This window comes from Bactrocera oleae, chromosome 2 (genome assembly GCF_042242935.1).
Source record: "Bactrocera oleae isolate idBacOlea1 chromosome 2, idBacOlea1, whole genome shotgun sequence".
Taxonomy (NCBI): Eukaryota; Metazoa; Arthropoda; class Insecta; order Diptera; family Tephritidae; genus Bactrocera; species Bactrocera oleae.
This window is the reverse complement of record NC_091536.1, coordinates 20374161-20386164: the sequence shown is the minus strand read 5'-3', so window position 1 is coordinate 20386164 and position 12004 is coordinate 20374161. Positions and strand designations below refer to the sequence as shown.

The 12004-nt window shown below is 34.9% G+C and overlaps 2 protein-coding genes and 1 long non-coding RNA gene across 9 annotated transcripts; 1 reads left to right on the top strand and 2 right to left on the bottom strand.

Moving 5' to 3' along the window:
- Positions 1-106: 106 nt before the first annotated feature.
- LOC118683722 (uncharacterized) lies at positions 107-694 on the bottom strand. The gene is made up of 2 exons (XR_004979589.2): positions 568-694; positions 107-429 (listed from the first exon to the last, which is right to left on the bottom strand). It is a non-coding gene; the product is annotated as an uncharacterized lncRNA (long non-coding RNA).
- Positions 695-753: 59 nt separating this feature from the next.
- On the top strand, positions 754-1804 carry LOC106617418 (BTB/POZ domain-containing protein 6). The gene is made up of 3 exons (XM_036377713.2): positions 754-887; positions 950-1406; positions 1471-1804. Exons 1-3 carry the CDS (start codon positions 874-876, stop codon positions 1768-1770), a joined length of 771 nt encoding a protein of 256 aa, XP_036233606.2. The 5' UTR covers positions 754-873; the 3' UTR covers positions 1771-1804.
- Positions 1805-3699: 1895 nt separating this feature from the next.
- On the bottom strand, positions 3700-11306 carry l(3)mbt (lethal (3) malignant brain tumor). Of its 7 annotated transcripts, none has more exons than XM_014234588.3 (6): positions 10950-11306; positions 10611-10730; positions 10005-10538; positions 6329-8326; positions 5714-6258; positions 3700-5619 (listed from the first exon to the last, which is right to left on the bottom strand). In XM_014234588.3, the coding sequence occupies exons 3-6, from the start codon at positions 10447-10449 to the stop codon at positions 4219-4221; spliced, it is 4389 nt and encodes a 1462-aa protein (XP_014090063.2). In that variant the 5' UTR covers positions 10450-10538; positions 10611-10730; positions 10950-11306; the 3' UTR covers positions 3700-4218. The 7 variants fall into 7 exon arrangements, with proteins under 7 accessions (XP_014090063.2, XP_036233369.1, XP_014090064.2 ...); XM_036377476.2 differs by having other exon boundaries at positions 10005-10508; XM_014234589.3 differs by having other exon boundaries at positions 10647-10730.
- Between the last annotated feature and the right edge of the window lie 698 nt (positions 11307-12004).

The window sequence follows — 12004 nt, the reverse complement described above, 5'->3', positions numbered from 1 at the left end:
GTAAAAGAACAAAAAGTAGCATAAAATATGGAATTGCAATGGCATACATTTATAAAACTAGAAAATAAATCATGTAGCGCTTCTACCTAGAAGAAACAAGTCATAATTTCATTTAATTATTCATATTGGTAGAATATTTATTTATTCATGATGTGCTAATTTAAAAATGGTCAAAACAAAATGGCCGATTATTAAATAATTGTTTCGATTTCACCGTTCCAATGTTATACACATTTTTGCTCCTCATGTGGTTACGAAATCACTGGCCATATTCAATATATGTGTATTTGTAACGACTTCTAAATAAACGAATACATGTAAACGCAAGCGAAGAACCTATATTTATCACATCACCTTCTGCAAATACGTACGATTATGTACCTTATTATTTTATTTTTTGATTGAAAGCAATTAAACAACCCTGAAAATCTGTAAAAGATTAACATCTATTACACTAAAACGATAAATATATATAAAACAAATTCAAACTACTTTCTTCTGGTTTCTACTTTCAATATGTTACTGATTGCATTAAATACCGTAAAATATGTAAGAAAATATTTTTACCCATCACTTTCTGAAGGACGCAAAGTGTTAGTAGTTAAACAAATTTATATATATATTTATAGTTTTTTGAAGTATATGAACTCGTCTGTTTGTACATAATTAGGTTAGTTTAGAAAATTCCTAAAATGTAGTAGTAGAGGAAATCTACTGTTTTTATCTGGAGAAGAAATCTTAATTTTAAGGAATTTTCTCATAGTTTGTTTTGTTACTTTTGATATCAACTCTTCAAGACATCGTAAAGGGTTTTCATATCAAGCTTCAAAATCTACTCTTGTTTTTAAATAAAACACGTATCTTAATATAAATATGTTTTGTAAACGGCAAGTAAAATTTAGTTTTTATAATAAAAATATATTAATAATAATAAACACCTGGACAGCAGAATGTCTAATAGTAAGGAAAGACGTAAACGACTTCTTCACGATGATCACCATCTTGCTGACTGCGAATTTGTTGTTGGAGATTCACCAAATGAGGAACCAAAGCGCTTTCTTTGTCATAAAATGATTTTAGCAACCGCCTCTGAAGTTTTCGAACGGATGTTTTATAGTGAGTTCAAAGTTAATGGGCCAGTACATATAACAGAGGTAGATCCCAAAAGTTTTGAACGTTTCTTGCGTTATGTTTATATATATGAAATAGAAACAGAACAATCTCTATCGTTGGAAGAGTTAGGGGAATTATTTTATTTAGCAGACAAGTACATGATGCAAGATTTAACTGATGAATTAGTAAAACATTTGAGAAGTAAACACAATTGGACAATAGGAGACGTGTGGCCAATGTTTGATTTGGCATGCCTTCATGAAATCTTACCGTTATTATTGTTATGTTATGAGGTATTTGCTACACATAAGCAGGTATTTTATTTTTATACGTAATTAAATGCTGGACTACTTTTAGGAAATAACGAAATACGTCGAGAAGTTGTTATCTGTCAATTCCTTCTATGAACTGAATGTCAACCATCTGAAACGGGTGGTAATATTAGTTTCGCAACAGCCACATATATCACCAAAATTAATGCTGCAAAAGCTGGAAGAATATGGACGTCGAAATAAGTTACATGAAAATCGAGAATCTGAACAGTTTCTAAAATTGGTGGAGGCCGCATGTCTGTTGGATCTTAACAAGCTATCAAAAAGAGATTTCGATTCGGGACCTGCAAAATCATATTTGTTTAACAAAATACAAACCAAATAATTATATGTTAATTTAAAATAACATTTAGCAGTTAGATTCGTTTTACATAATTTTAAATGGCCAATGGTGCTATCGGCCCAGCCAAATTGGACTCTTCAGGTCTATTCTAAGCAAAAATCAAGGTGGGAACACTACACGTTGTTAATGAAGCGGCAGAAAATATTCCTAAAATAACTTGGATAAATGCTGCGAGGCTATAGGATGCCAGAGTGAAAGGGGCCAAGCGAGGCGAACTGCTGCATTAGCTTTTAAGATTTCAGTGTGATCGATGGATTCAGACGAAGAGGTTTTTATTTCGAACTTAATTTTTTTGATCCCACAATATTGGACGCAACAAAAAATCTCATTAATCAGTGTGCCTACATCAAATCTGAAATCAAACTTAAACAAAAAAAAATGAGAAACAATAAATAAGAAAACAATTACTAAAAATAGCAAAGAGAGTTTAAGCGAGAAACCACTGCACCATCTGCTTTGTCGCTTTGGTCTCTAGAAGTCGCTGTTGCTGTGGTGCTCGTTCTCACTGTGATAGTTTTGAACGATTTATAGAAGACGACACATGCATCGATTTATAGCTAGAAGTAGCGCCATCTTATAGCATAGTTTCTCACTTCCCCTCTGACATCAGATTTAGTCGGTCAGTAATTCGGTTCCGCCTGGTTACGTAGACCCTACTGTCGTTGTAACGCTATAGTTTTAAAATTTGTTGTTGTTGTTGTAGCGGTTATATAGTAGTAGTTTGGTTGTCGTCGAGGTCATCTAATGGGAGGCCCAAGAAACAAGCTGTTTCGACTGAGTCGGACCATAGGGAAAAAGGTGTTAGATGAGTTGGGTTTGTTGGGCATCCAAAGAGGTGGTTATTATTATATCATGCGGAGCCTCATTGCACGCAGGATATATGTTTGGAATATCGGGGTCAATTCTGGATAAGTAGAAGTTTAACCTGCTACAATATCCAGAACGAAGTTGTGCGAGGATCACGTCTGTTATGGGTGGTGGTTTGACTCCTAGTACGCCATGCACTTAGAGGGAGTCGATGAAGGTGTTAATGGCTTCACTGAATGGCGGTCAGTGCTTGTCTATAGTTCGTTGCGTCCGAAGTCCGGTCGGCGTACTGTGATGTCGTCGACGTAATCAAGGAATGACCTGAAGTCTAAAGCCATATTGGTAATGCATGGTTTAGGACCGGTCGGCCGATTGTCTTGTATATTGCCAACAACGTTTTTTTTGTTTCCTTTTCCCCAAGAGCTGCCGGCAAGCGATTAGAGGATTTTGTTGCGGCTCTGTACTTTGGCAGTGATCGCGGCCAATGTAACGCCTAAAATTTTAGGGTTATTGACTTCCGGAGTTTTTGTGCCATTGACTGAAATGTTCAGATCCAATCTGTACTCTTTCGTCCAATTTGTAAAAATGGTCGCTGTGGATTTAGTGGTTGGTCAGACTGGGAGTCATGCTGGCTAGAGCTCCTTAGGGCCGTAGAGGTCCTTTCTTGGCCACTCGACTGGATTGGCGGCGCAGTGCGCGAACATGGTGCAGTTGCACAGCCGTTAAGGCCGGTGTCGCAGTATTGCGTTGGCAGCATAGGGCCACGTAACTCGTGGTCCACTCCCTATAGGTCTTAAGATGGCTCCATCTATTGCATGTATTGCACCTAACTGAGGTGGAGTTTGGGTGGAGCCTTTTAGCGCATATGCAGCAAGAGAATTCCTCGGGGCCCAGGTTGGACTCGATGCCAGCGCGGGTCAAGAGGATACGGAGCAACCCTGCTGCTAGGTGTTGCTGTAATGACGACAAACTTAAACTAACACTTACCGATCCAAACAGAGTTAGATCGCCGAAATGACAGCCCTTAGCCGGATAAAATCCGGGTCAATTCCGGTAACGTAGAACCGGCTGTTGTGGGAATTGTTTTAAAATTTGTAATGTGGATATGGTTTAATATATTTATTATCATGATTGATCATTTCTTTTACAGTTTTACAATAAAAAATCTACACAATGTAAATTCGTTATTTACAGATCAATAGTGTGGATGCTGTAGGCTTCCACATTTCGCCCATATATTAAAGAGTTGTAAATTCAAACTTACATGGATCGCTTTGATACTGGCTAAATATGCAAACTTAATAATAAAAAAAAGTATTGCCTGGAAGAGTTGTAAGTGCAACAAATTGAATGTTTCTATATACATAAATATGGCAAAAATATTATAATAACTTAACTGCTAATAAAAACAATTTTAGGCAAATCTAAAATATACAAACGCATCACCGTTCTCTATCTGTACCAATTTGAATTAAAGAATTATTGTATTGTTATTCAACAACATATACTATGTACATATTTATGTCTTTGTCATATCAATAAGAAATTAACGTGTGAATATACATATACGTATATCTATGGAAAACAATCTTGGCTAGGGAGCACACTGCAATGAGTATATTGTTAATTGCTACTTTGTGTGGTGCCTAACTTTACATTGAACTTGAGAACGGCTAGTGTGCGTAATTGAAGAATACACGAAAACAACTTAACGGCGGGCCCTAATTTCAAATCGAGAATGTCGGTAAGATCGGATTGTTGAAGCAGCAAAAGTGCACTACCATCGATATCTTCACGCAAAAACATTTCAGTTATATCGGCATTTCGTAGTACACATTGAACAAATGCACACGTATCCTTTGTTGACCACAGCAGAGGGTTGCGTTTAATACGTTGCATATCGAAAGCGACATTACGCTGCCAAATATTATAGTTTTGTTGCAGACGCGGACCATAGTCACAGAGAAACTCTTTGGCAATCTTTATTTGTGGAATTAGAAGAGACGTTGATTGTTCCGCAGTGGTACTGTCTACCGGTTGGTGAACTCTTACAGCGGTTGCAGTGGACTTGTCAGTGCGTTCAGTTTTTATTAAAGATAGTTGTTGTTGATCTCTTGCAGAACCGATTTCGATTCTGTTAGCACTTTCTTGCAAAGTTTGTTTTTGCTGCTGTTTTTCCTGCTGAATTACGTGACGAGTTTTTATGTTGTCCAAAAGTTGAATGTGTTGTAATATATCCGCTTCGTTCAAATGTGGTTGAGGTGGCTGCGTTTGCTTCCATTTTAATGTTGGCTGCTTTTGTTTCATATCTCGCTTACCCATTATTTCTGGTCGTACAATCTCTTCATGCTCCAAACGCGGCGGCTTTTCGCTTTTTTGTCGCCAGTTTTCCGCTGCGTATGGGCAGCAATCTTGTGTAGTATGCGTATTTAAATAAAGCCGTTTGGCATTACCGATGCCGCGGCATCCAAAAGTTGAGCATACCACCTTTGTTGAGCGCATTTTATAACCAGGTGGGGGTTCTAGATCATGACTAGTAGCTTCACACCAACCAATCGGATGCAAATCCGCACTATCATCTTCCAACCAAAAGCAATAATTACTTGGCCAGCAATCCAGATGTAGCTTAACGCGATGTCCTTTGCGACCGATAACTGTAGCAGGGCGTATTAGTGAGGGATTACGTGGATCGACAACCTCCAGTTTCATATTCGGCTTGAAATCTATTGGATCGCGGGTGGAAAACATCTCTTCTGTTGCGGCCATGCCACTGCCATGATTTTTTATATAATCACCCCACGAGAAAGTAGTATTTTCAAATTCAGGTGGTACGATTAATTGTTGTCGTCCTACATGCCAACCACAAGGATGTATATAGGGTGAACTAATATCCACCCAGTAGTCGTAGCAATCATCCCAACCATCGAAATGTACACGAATGCGATTGTCTAACACATCCGAAACTGAGGCAACACATAGCTTGCCGGTGTCGTTAAGATCTTCGGCTTCCAAATGCATTCCAATCTATGAAAAAGTTTAGTAAATCAAATATGTAAATGTTTTATTGCGTATTTTTTTTTTTTTTGCAAATTGAATGTACAAATTAAATATCCTTTACCTTAAATGGATTATGTGTACCCAAAGATACATTCAAATGTGTAAATAGAGCACGTTGGGCTGCTATAGCTTTACATTCTGTTAAGTATTGTAGCCAATTAAATTTATCAATAGTTTTTCCTTTTGGTGGCTGCAAAATGCGTTTTGTTTTCGTACACCAACCTGGTGGAAAAATATCCATAGAATCGGCATTCACCCAAAAGTCGTACATATATTCATAACCATCAAATGTTAACTTCAAGCGATACCCTTGTATATCAACAATCGTGCATACACAAAAGAGTGAACAGTTCTCTGGATCAATAGCTTCTAATTTCATGCCAATCTGAAAACGATTGGGTCCAGTTGGAAATGGATTAATAAATAGATTTACAGGTGCAGCGATGGCATTGAACTTTTCTGGGAGATATGTTGACCAACGGAAGGATTTTTTGCTGGGAGCTGGAACAGCTGATTCTTGGGTTTTTCGCTTGCGTGAAAAAGTGGTATATTCCTCATGCCGACGTTTACGGGACTCTCGTTTCAAACAATCCAAAGAACAAAATTCTTCAAGAAATAAAATTTATGTTAGTTATTCATATTATCGGCATGATTAACCTCGTTTATGTATAATTACCTGGTGCCAAAAAATCCAGCGCTGGTCCATGACAATTACATCGCCTACATAAATACAATAAACCATTGTGATTTTCACTTAAATATGGTACCGTTTCTCGCTCATAAATTGGCTTTTCATAAGCTGTGTGGATACGTGTTCGTGGCGCGCAGCGTTCATTTATTTCAATAAGATTAAATTCGTTCAATTGGAAACGCATATTAGTACCACGTGCACTACCGACACGTTGATTCCAGGTTAGCATATTGAAGTTTGATAACATTTTTAAAGCACACGATAATGCGTCTTCTACAGCGGTTGTAATGGCTTTTACAGGAGGTGCTGTTAACATATTGCCAGCAGCTGCCGAAGTGCTGGGTTGGTTTAGTTTGGCTGACATGTTTTGTGTAACGTTTGAAGCCGACGACATTTGTAAATCATCATGCAAACTTTGCTGACTGGCAGAGGTAGATGCAGATGATGTTGAACTAACTGAGATTTTTTCATCACAATAAAGTGATTTTTCCAACGAATCTTGAGTGTGCTCTACAGAGGTGTGTGTATCTTCAGCTTTTGAGTTCTGGATTAAAGTTTCGGTCTTCTCAAAGTAAATAGTTTGTTGTTCTTCTGGTTCAGTTTCAACATCTTTCATTATAATATCAGTGTTTTTTGATATGTCCTCAATATGGTCGTTTTCGATACATGCATATTTTTCCGAAATTTTTTCAGTAGATGAGAATGTTGACGGTTCCTCTTTATTTGGAATATCTGTAATAACTTTTTTGGCAATATTATATAATGAATTTCTATCCGTATCTTTAAGTGGTGGTGGTGGTTGCATATTGTTTGCAAACTCTTGTTGGTTTTCTACTATGCCTTCCGCCATTGAGGATCCTTTGATATTATTTTCTTTTTCTTGATTTGTTTTTTGTTCCTCATCAGCGTTTATTTTGGAGTTCGCCTCATTATAGTCAATCAAATCTATGATCTCATATTCGTTTTCAATAACATTACATTTGGAATTTAACGTTTGTTTACGTCGCGGGGGACTAGCTTTGTGTTTTAGATTTTTTCCTTCAGATGTTGTCGAATGACGACGCTCTGACAATGTATGTTGGGTTGTTAGTAAAGAAGTTTGTCTCTGTTTCAACATAATTGGGGCATTCGTTAGGTGAACCTCCTTGAAAGCACAGCTCAGTGATTTAGACCGTTTAGAACGAGGACTAGTGCTACTTTCAATAACACGTTGAACAGGGCGTACTTTAAGAAGCGATTCCTGTTTTTCAACAAGTTTTGCTTGAACTAAAACAGGTTTAGTCAGATCGATTTCTACCTTAAACGAACTGCTATTATTAACTGTTGAATTGGTAATGGAAGCAGTTTTCATGGCGGCCACTTTCGTTTGAATTGATGGCTCTGGTGATGAAGTAGATGATTGAGGTATACTTTGTAGTCGGTTAAATGAAAAATCTGTAGTACACTCATCAGTTCTTAACTCTTTGCGTAAGTTACTTTGGCTTATTATACTTGAATCACCTGCTGCTAGTTTGGCAGCTTCTGAAAGGGGGAGTTTAGCATTAATAGGGGGTTGTAATACACTTGCATTTTGGAATGCATTGATTTGTTGAGACTGTTTCTTCTGATTTGGAGTTATACCGATTGAGCTTGTGGTAGTTGGTGGAGTAGTAGATACTGGTGCTTTCGTCAGAATTGTTGTAGATTTGTTGGAAGAACTTTGGTGCTTGATTCCTCCAAGATTGGTCATTGTTGATGGCGACTTCAGAAGAGTTTGAGATAAATTAAGAGTATTGTTTGTAGTTGTTGAGGCTAATTGTGTTAAACCACAATTTTTTGGTGGTTTACCAACTACGATTTGTTTCACAAGTTCTTGATTCAATATTGTTAGAGAAGTCGACTGATTCCCAACACCACTGCGAGTTGATGTGCCAACCGTACTTTTGGCGCTCCCAGGTGAAGCGTATTGTTGTCGATTGCGGACTAGTATAGAAGCTGGTATTACTGAAATGAACAAAATTTAGTAAAATGTAAAGTGCAACATAAATATTGCAGTCAAGCATCTGCATGGATTAATATAACAATGTAGTAATATTTCTTTCTAACTACCATGTTGTGTATATTAATTTTTAACAGACTTTTTCATTGATTTATTTGATAAATTATTCCAAATAGAGAATTGGCAGAAGGCCAGATTTTAATAATTTCGGATAAGGAAATATTAAAATACATTTTAAATTTTTTTTTGATTTTATTACTCCATTTACTTTTACATATTGCTTTTTATATTACTGCAATTGAAGATGCAATTTTCAATATTTAAGCAGCAAAACTTTATGCATCAAAATAGAACCGAACAGTATAATAGTTAAATAATTTAAAGCGAAAAGTAAGGATTTTTTTATTATTACCTTTATCTAAACAAAACTCCATTTTTTAATCACAATCGTTACACTTTGGTTGGAGCTCTCAATTGAAATAAACAGCAAAAATTGTTAAATAATAAGGATGCAGGTTTGTTTCTTATTACTTGCATTGACACAGGGTTGCATTTTATCGTTAGCGTATCTGTACATACTAAGGTCGTCGTTTATTCGAATTTTGTTAATTGTTGGTTTTATTATCGAAAGCTTATACTAAGAGAGAAATTGTTGGAAATTCAAATACACCAAATATGTACTTTTTAAAGCTCGGCTTGAGAACAGAAATTTTGCCTCCATAAAAGTTCGACGAGAGAAATTTATGTAAATTAGTCTATTAAGAATGTGTAACACCCACACAATACAGCACTTATCCTACACAATTTGTTGTTAAGAGGCAAGAACTGATGATATATTCTATTTTTGACGAGTTTCTAAAATAAACACAATTTAATTGTGAAACTAGTTTTCGATCACCTTAATGTACATCTTTATTCATTGTACATATCTACATATGTATTTATATGCTTACTTACACACATTCACATATGTATAAGAATACACGTTTTATAAAAAAATGACGAATTCTTAATATGATAAAAATTAGTGCGATGATTTAGATAACACTTTATTCATTATGTATATAATTATTTTCTTTAATGATACTTGTATACTTTTTATCTATAATTTTAATGTTTCTAATAATACATGTATGTGTATATATTGTGCGGGTTAATGGTTGAAAATATTAATATTATAAAAACGTACGAAAGTATTAACTATTAAAGTGAATATTTAAGAAATGTTTAAAAATGCCGGCGGCACAACTATTTCGTTTCACTTTTCATTTGTATGCTGGTGTTTAAAATATTCAGATCGATTGATACAGATTGATTGCACACGCATGTGTACATATTTAACAATCTTTTGAATTTACAAAATAACTATATATTGATAATATATGTATAAATTCAAAAATTACTTGAACCGATAGAATTATTCAAATATGGTTAATTGGACACTTTTTTGGACACGATCAATTTGCAGTAGCGGTAAAAAACGATTTATTGAGCACATAGGCATTTTTACATATGTACATTTGTTCATTATGCATTACATAATTGGTTGGTATAGAAAATGGCAGCTACCAAAATTATATTAAGCACAAAAAGTAACATAAACATTTATTTTAATATAATTAAAGAGCAGATAACATTGCCTTAGAATAATGTTAACCAATTTCAAAAGCAGTTGAAACTCACCAGAATTATGTAACATTTCCACAACTTCTCCTTCTTCTTTGATATTTGTTCCATCTGCTTGAATAGCTTTACTGTTTGACGGGGTTGAGCTTGCACCTCCATTAGCACCAGTGTAAATAGGCACAGTGTCTTCCGATACCGACACAGTAGAGCTATGACCATTTTTTGCCATTACGAAACCTGCGTTATTAAGTTGGCTATTCATGACGTTGCCGGCACAAGTAATTACGTTTATCATAGATGGAGCGGATGATGAACATGTCTGCATTGTATTTACATTACCAGTGCTCAGAGGAAAGGTTGTGGGCTCAACAGTTGGTGTAATGAATGCCACACGGGGTATGTAATTTAATGTACTATTGCTGTTTAAATTTGTTGTCACAATACTATTGGACCTGCGACCAACAAGATTTGTACCAGTAGTATCTCCGTCACTATTATTCATAATTTGTACTATTCCTGGGGTTTGGATTTGCAGTTGCAAAAGCTGAAGAAAAGTTCCCACTAAAATGAAATACAAGCGTGTGCTTATATCTAATGAAAAAATTTTGTTAATGGATTGTTAATCAGTTGATTACACAATTACAATTAGCTTTTTATTCATACCAAATGTACTTTATACTATTTCTTAATTTTAGTTACATCAGGATCAGTTAAGAATGATTCCAGTTTTCGTTGTTTATACGTTGATGATGTTGATGAAGTATTTATTGACTTTACATTAGCCTTGACAGTTAAGAAATCAGTAATTATTTAATATGTCTTTTGTTTTTAATTTTCAGAATATAAGTATGTATATAGATGCATTTCTTGTTTTAACACTTTCAATTAGATTTTTCCTTTTAAAGGTTGGAAAAAATTTGGCACAATACGGTGGAGTTATTTATATATTTTCTTGTACAGATATTTGCAATGACTTTTATTATATTTTTATCACATTTTTACCTGCCGCGTTTTATATCCGGAAGGATTCTGGGCGCATTTAAAAGTCTCGCTCTGCTCCTCTGAACCGCGGATAGATTGAAACGAACGAAATATGATGGGTACAATGATGGCAACGCTACTGCGACGTTGACTGCGACGCGTTGGTAGGGTGGCAGTGCTGCCTCCAACTTTTTCGAATTTTATAGTCCTGGTATCAAAGTTAAAACCCCGCTATTTCTTACATTTTATATTAATACTATTCAAAATACCAAATACACTGCGTACAAACTCGGTTTTCAATCAAAATTGTACTTCTTTTTGACAACGGCAAATCAAAATAATGAGTATAAAACACAGCAATGTTTTAGCAAAGTGTTTGTATTTGCTCTAGTTGAACTGAAATCGTATTGTATGATTACCAGTGTTGCGTTGTTATTGTGCGCTTGTGTACTTTTTAATCACGTAGTACCTTCCTCACGTTTTGTGGCAGAGGAAGTAACCTTTTTTTTACTACAAATTTATTGTAACCTTGCAATTGAATGATTTTAGATAAAAGTTTTGCTTTTAAACTTTGAATTTATTAAGGATTATTAGGTAAAGGGTTTCGTAAACATATCTTCAATTGTAATCAAAAGTAATGAATTCTCGTTCACAAGTTGATCTAAACAAGTGTGTTCAACAATAGTATTTTTTTACGGACATGTACACATGCATCTATGTAATTATGAATGATAATAAATATTCAATAATACCTTTATTTTTGGAAATATAAAGTACTTAATACTATATTTGAAGTATTCGAAAGAATAATAAATATATGTATGACATACATATATGTATGTATGCTATTATTACATATGTCGAACATAACCTATAAATTAGACTGGGGGTGCTCATATTATATATAAATATTCATTTATTAATGTAATATTCATTTTAAATGTATTAATTAATTATTTTTTAATTATCTAGAATTTAAATCTTAAATTACAAAAAGAATTCAATATCTACAACGTTTAACTATTACTAATAATTAGTTATACTTCTTTTAGAATAGAAATAAATGATCAAGTTTA

Bases quoted from the DNA above. Each gene is read 5' to 3' on its own strand.
- LOC106617418 (XM_036377713.2), top strand. The intron at 1,407-1,470 runs GTATTTGCTACA...GACTACTTTTAG, and splicing joins TATTATTGTTATGTTATGAG to GAAATAACGAAATACGTCGA.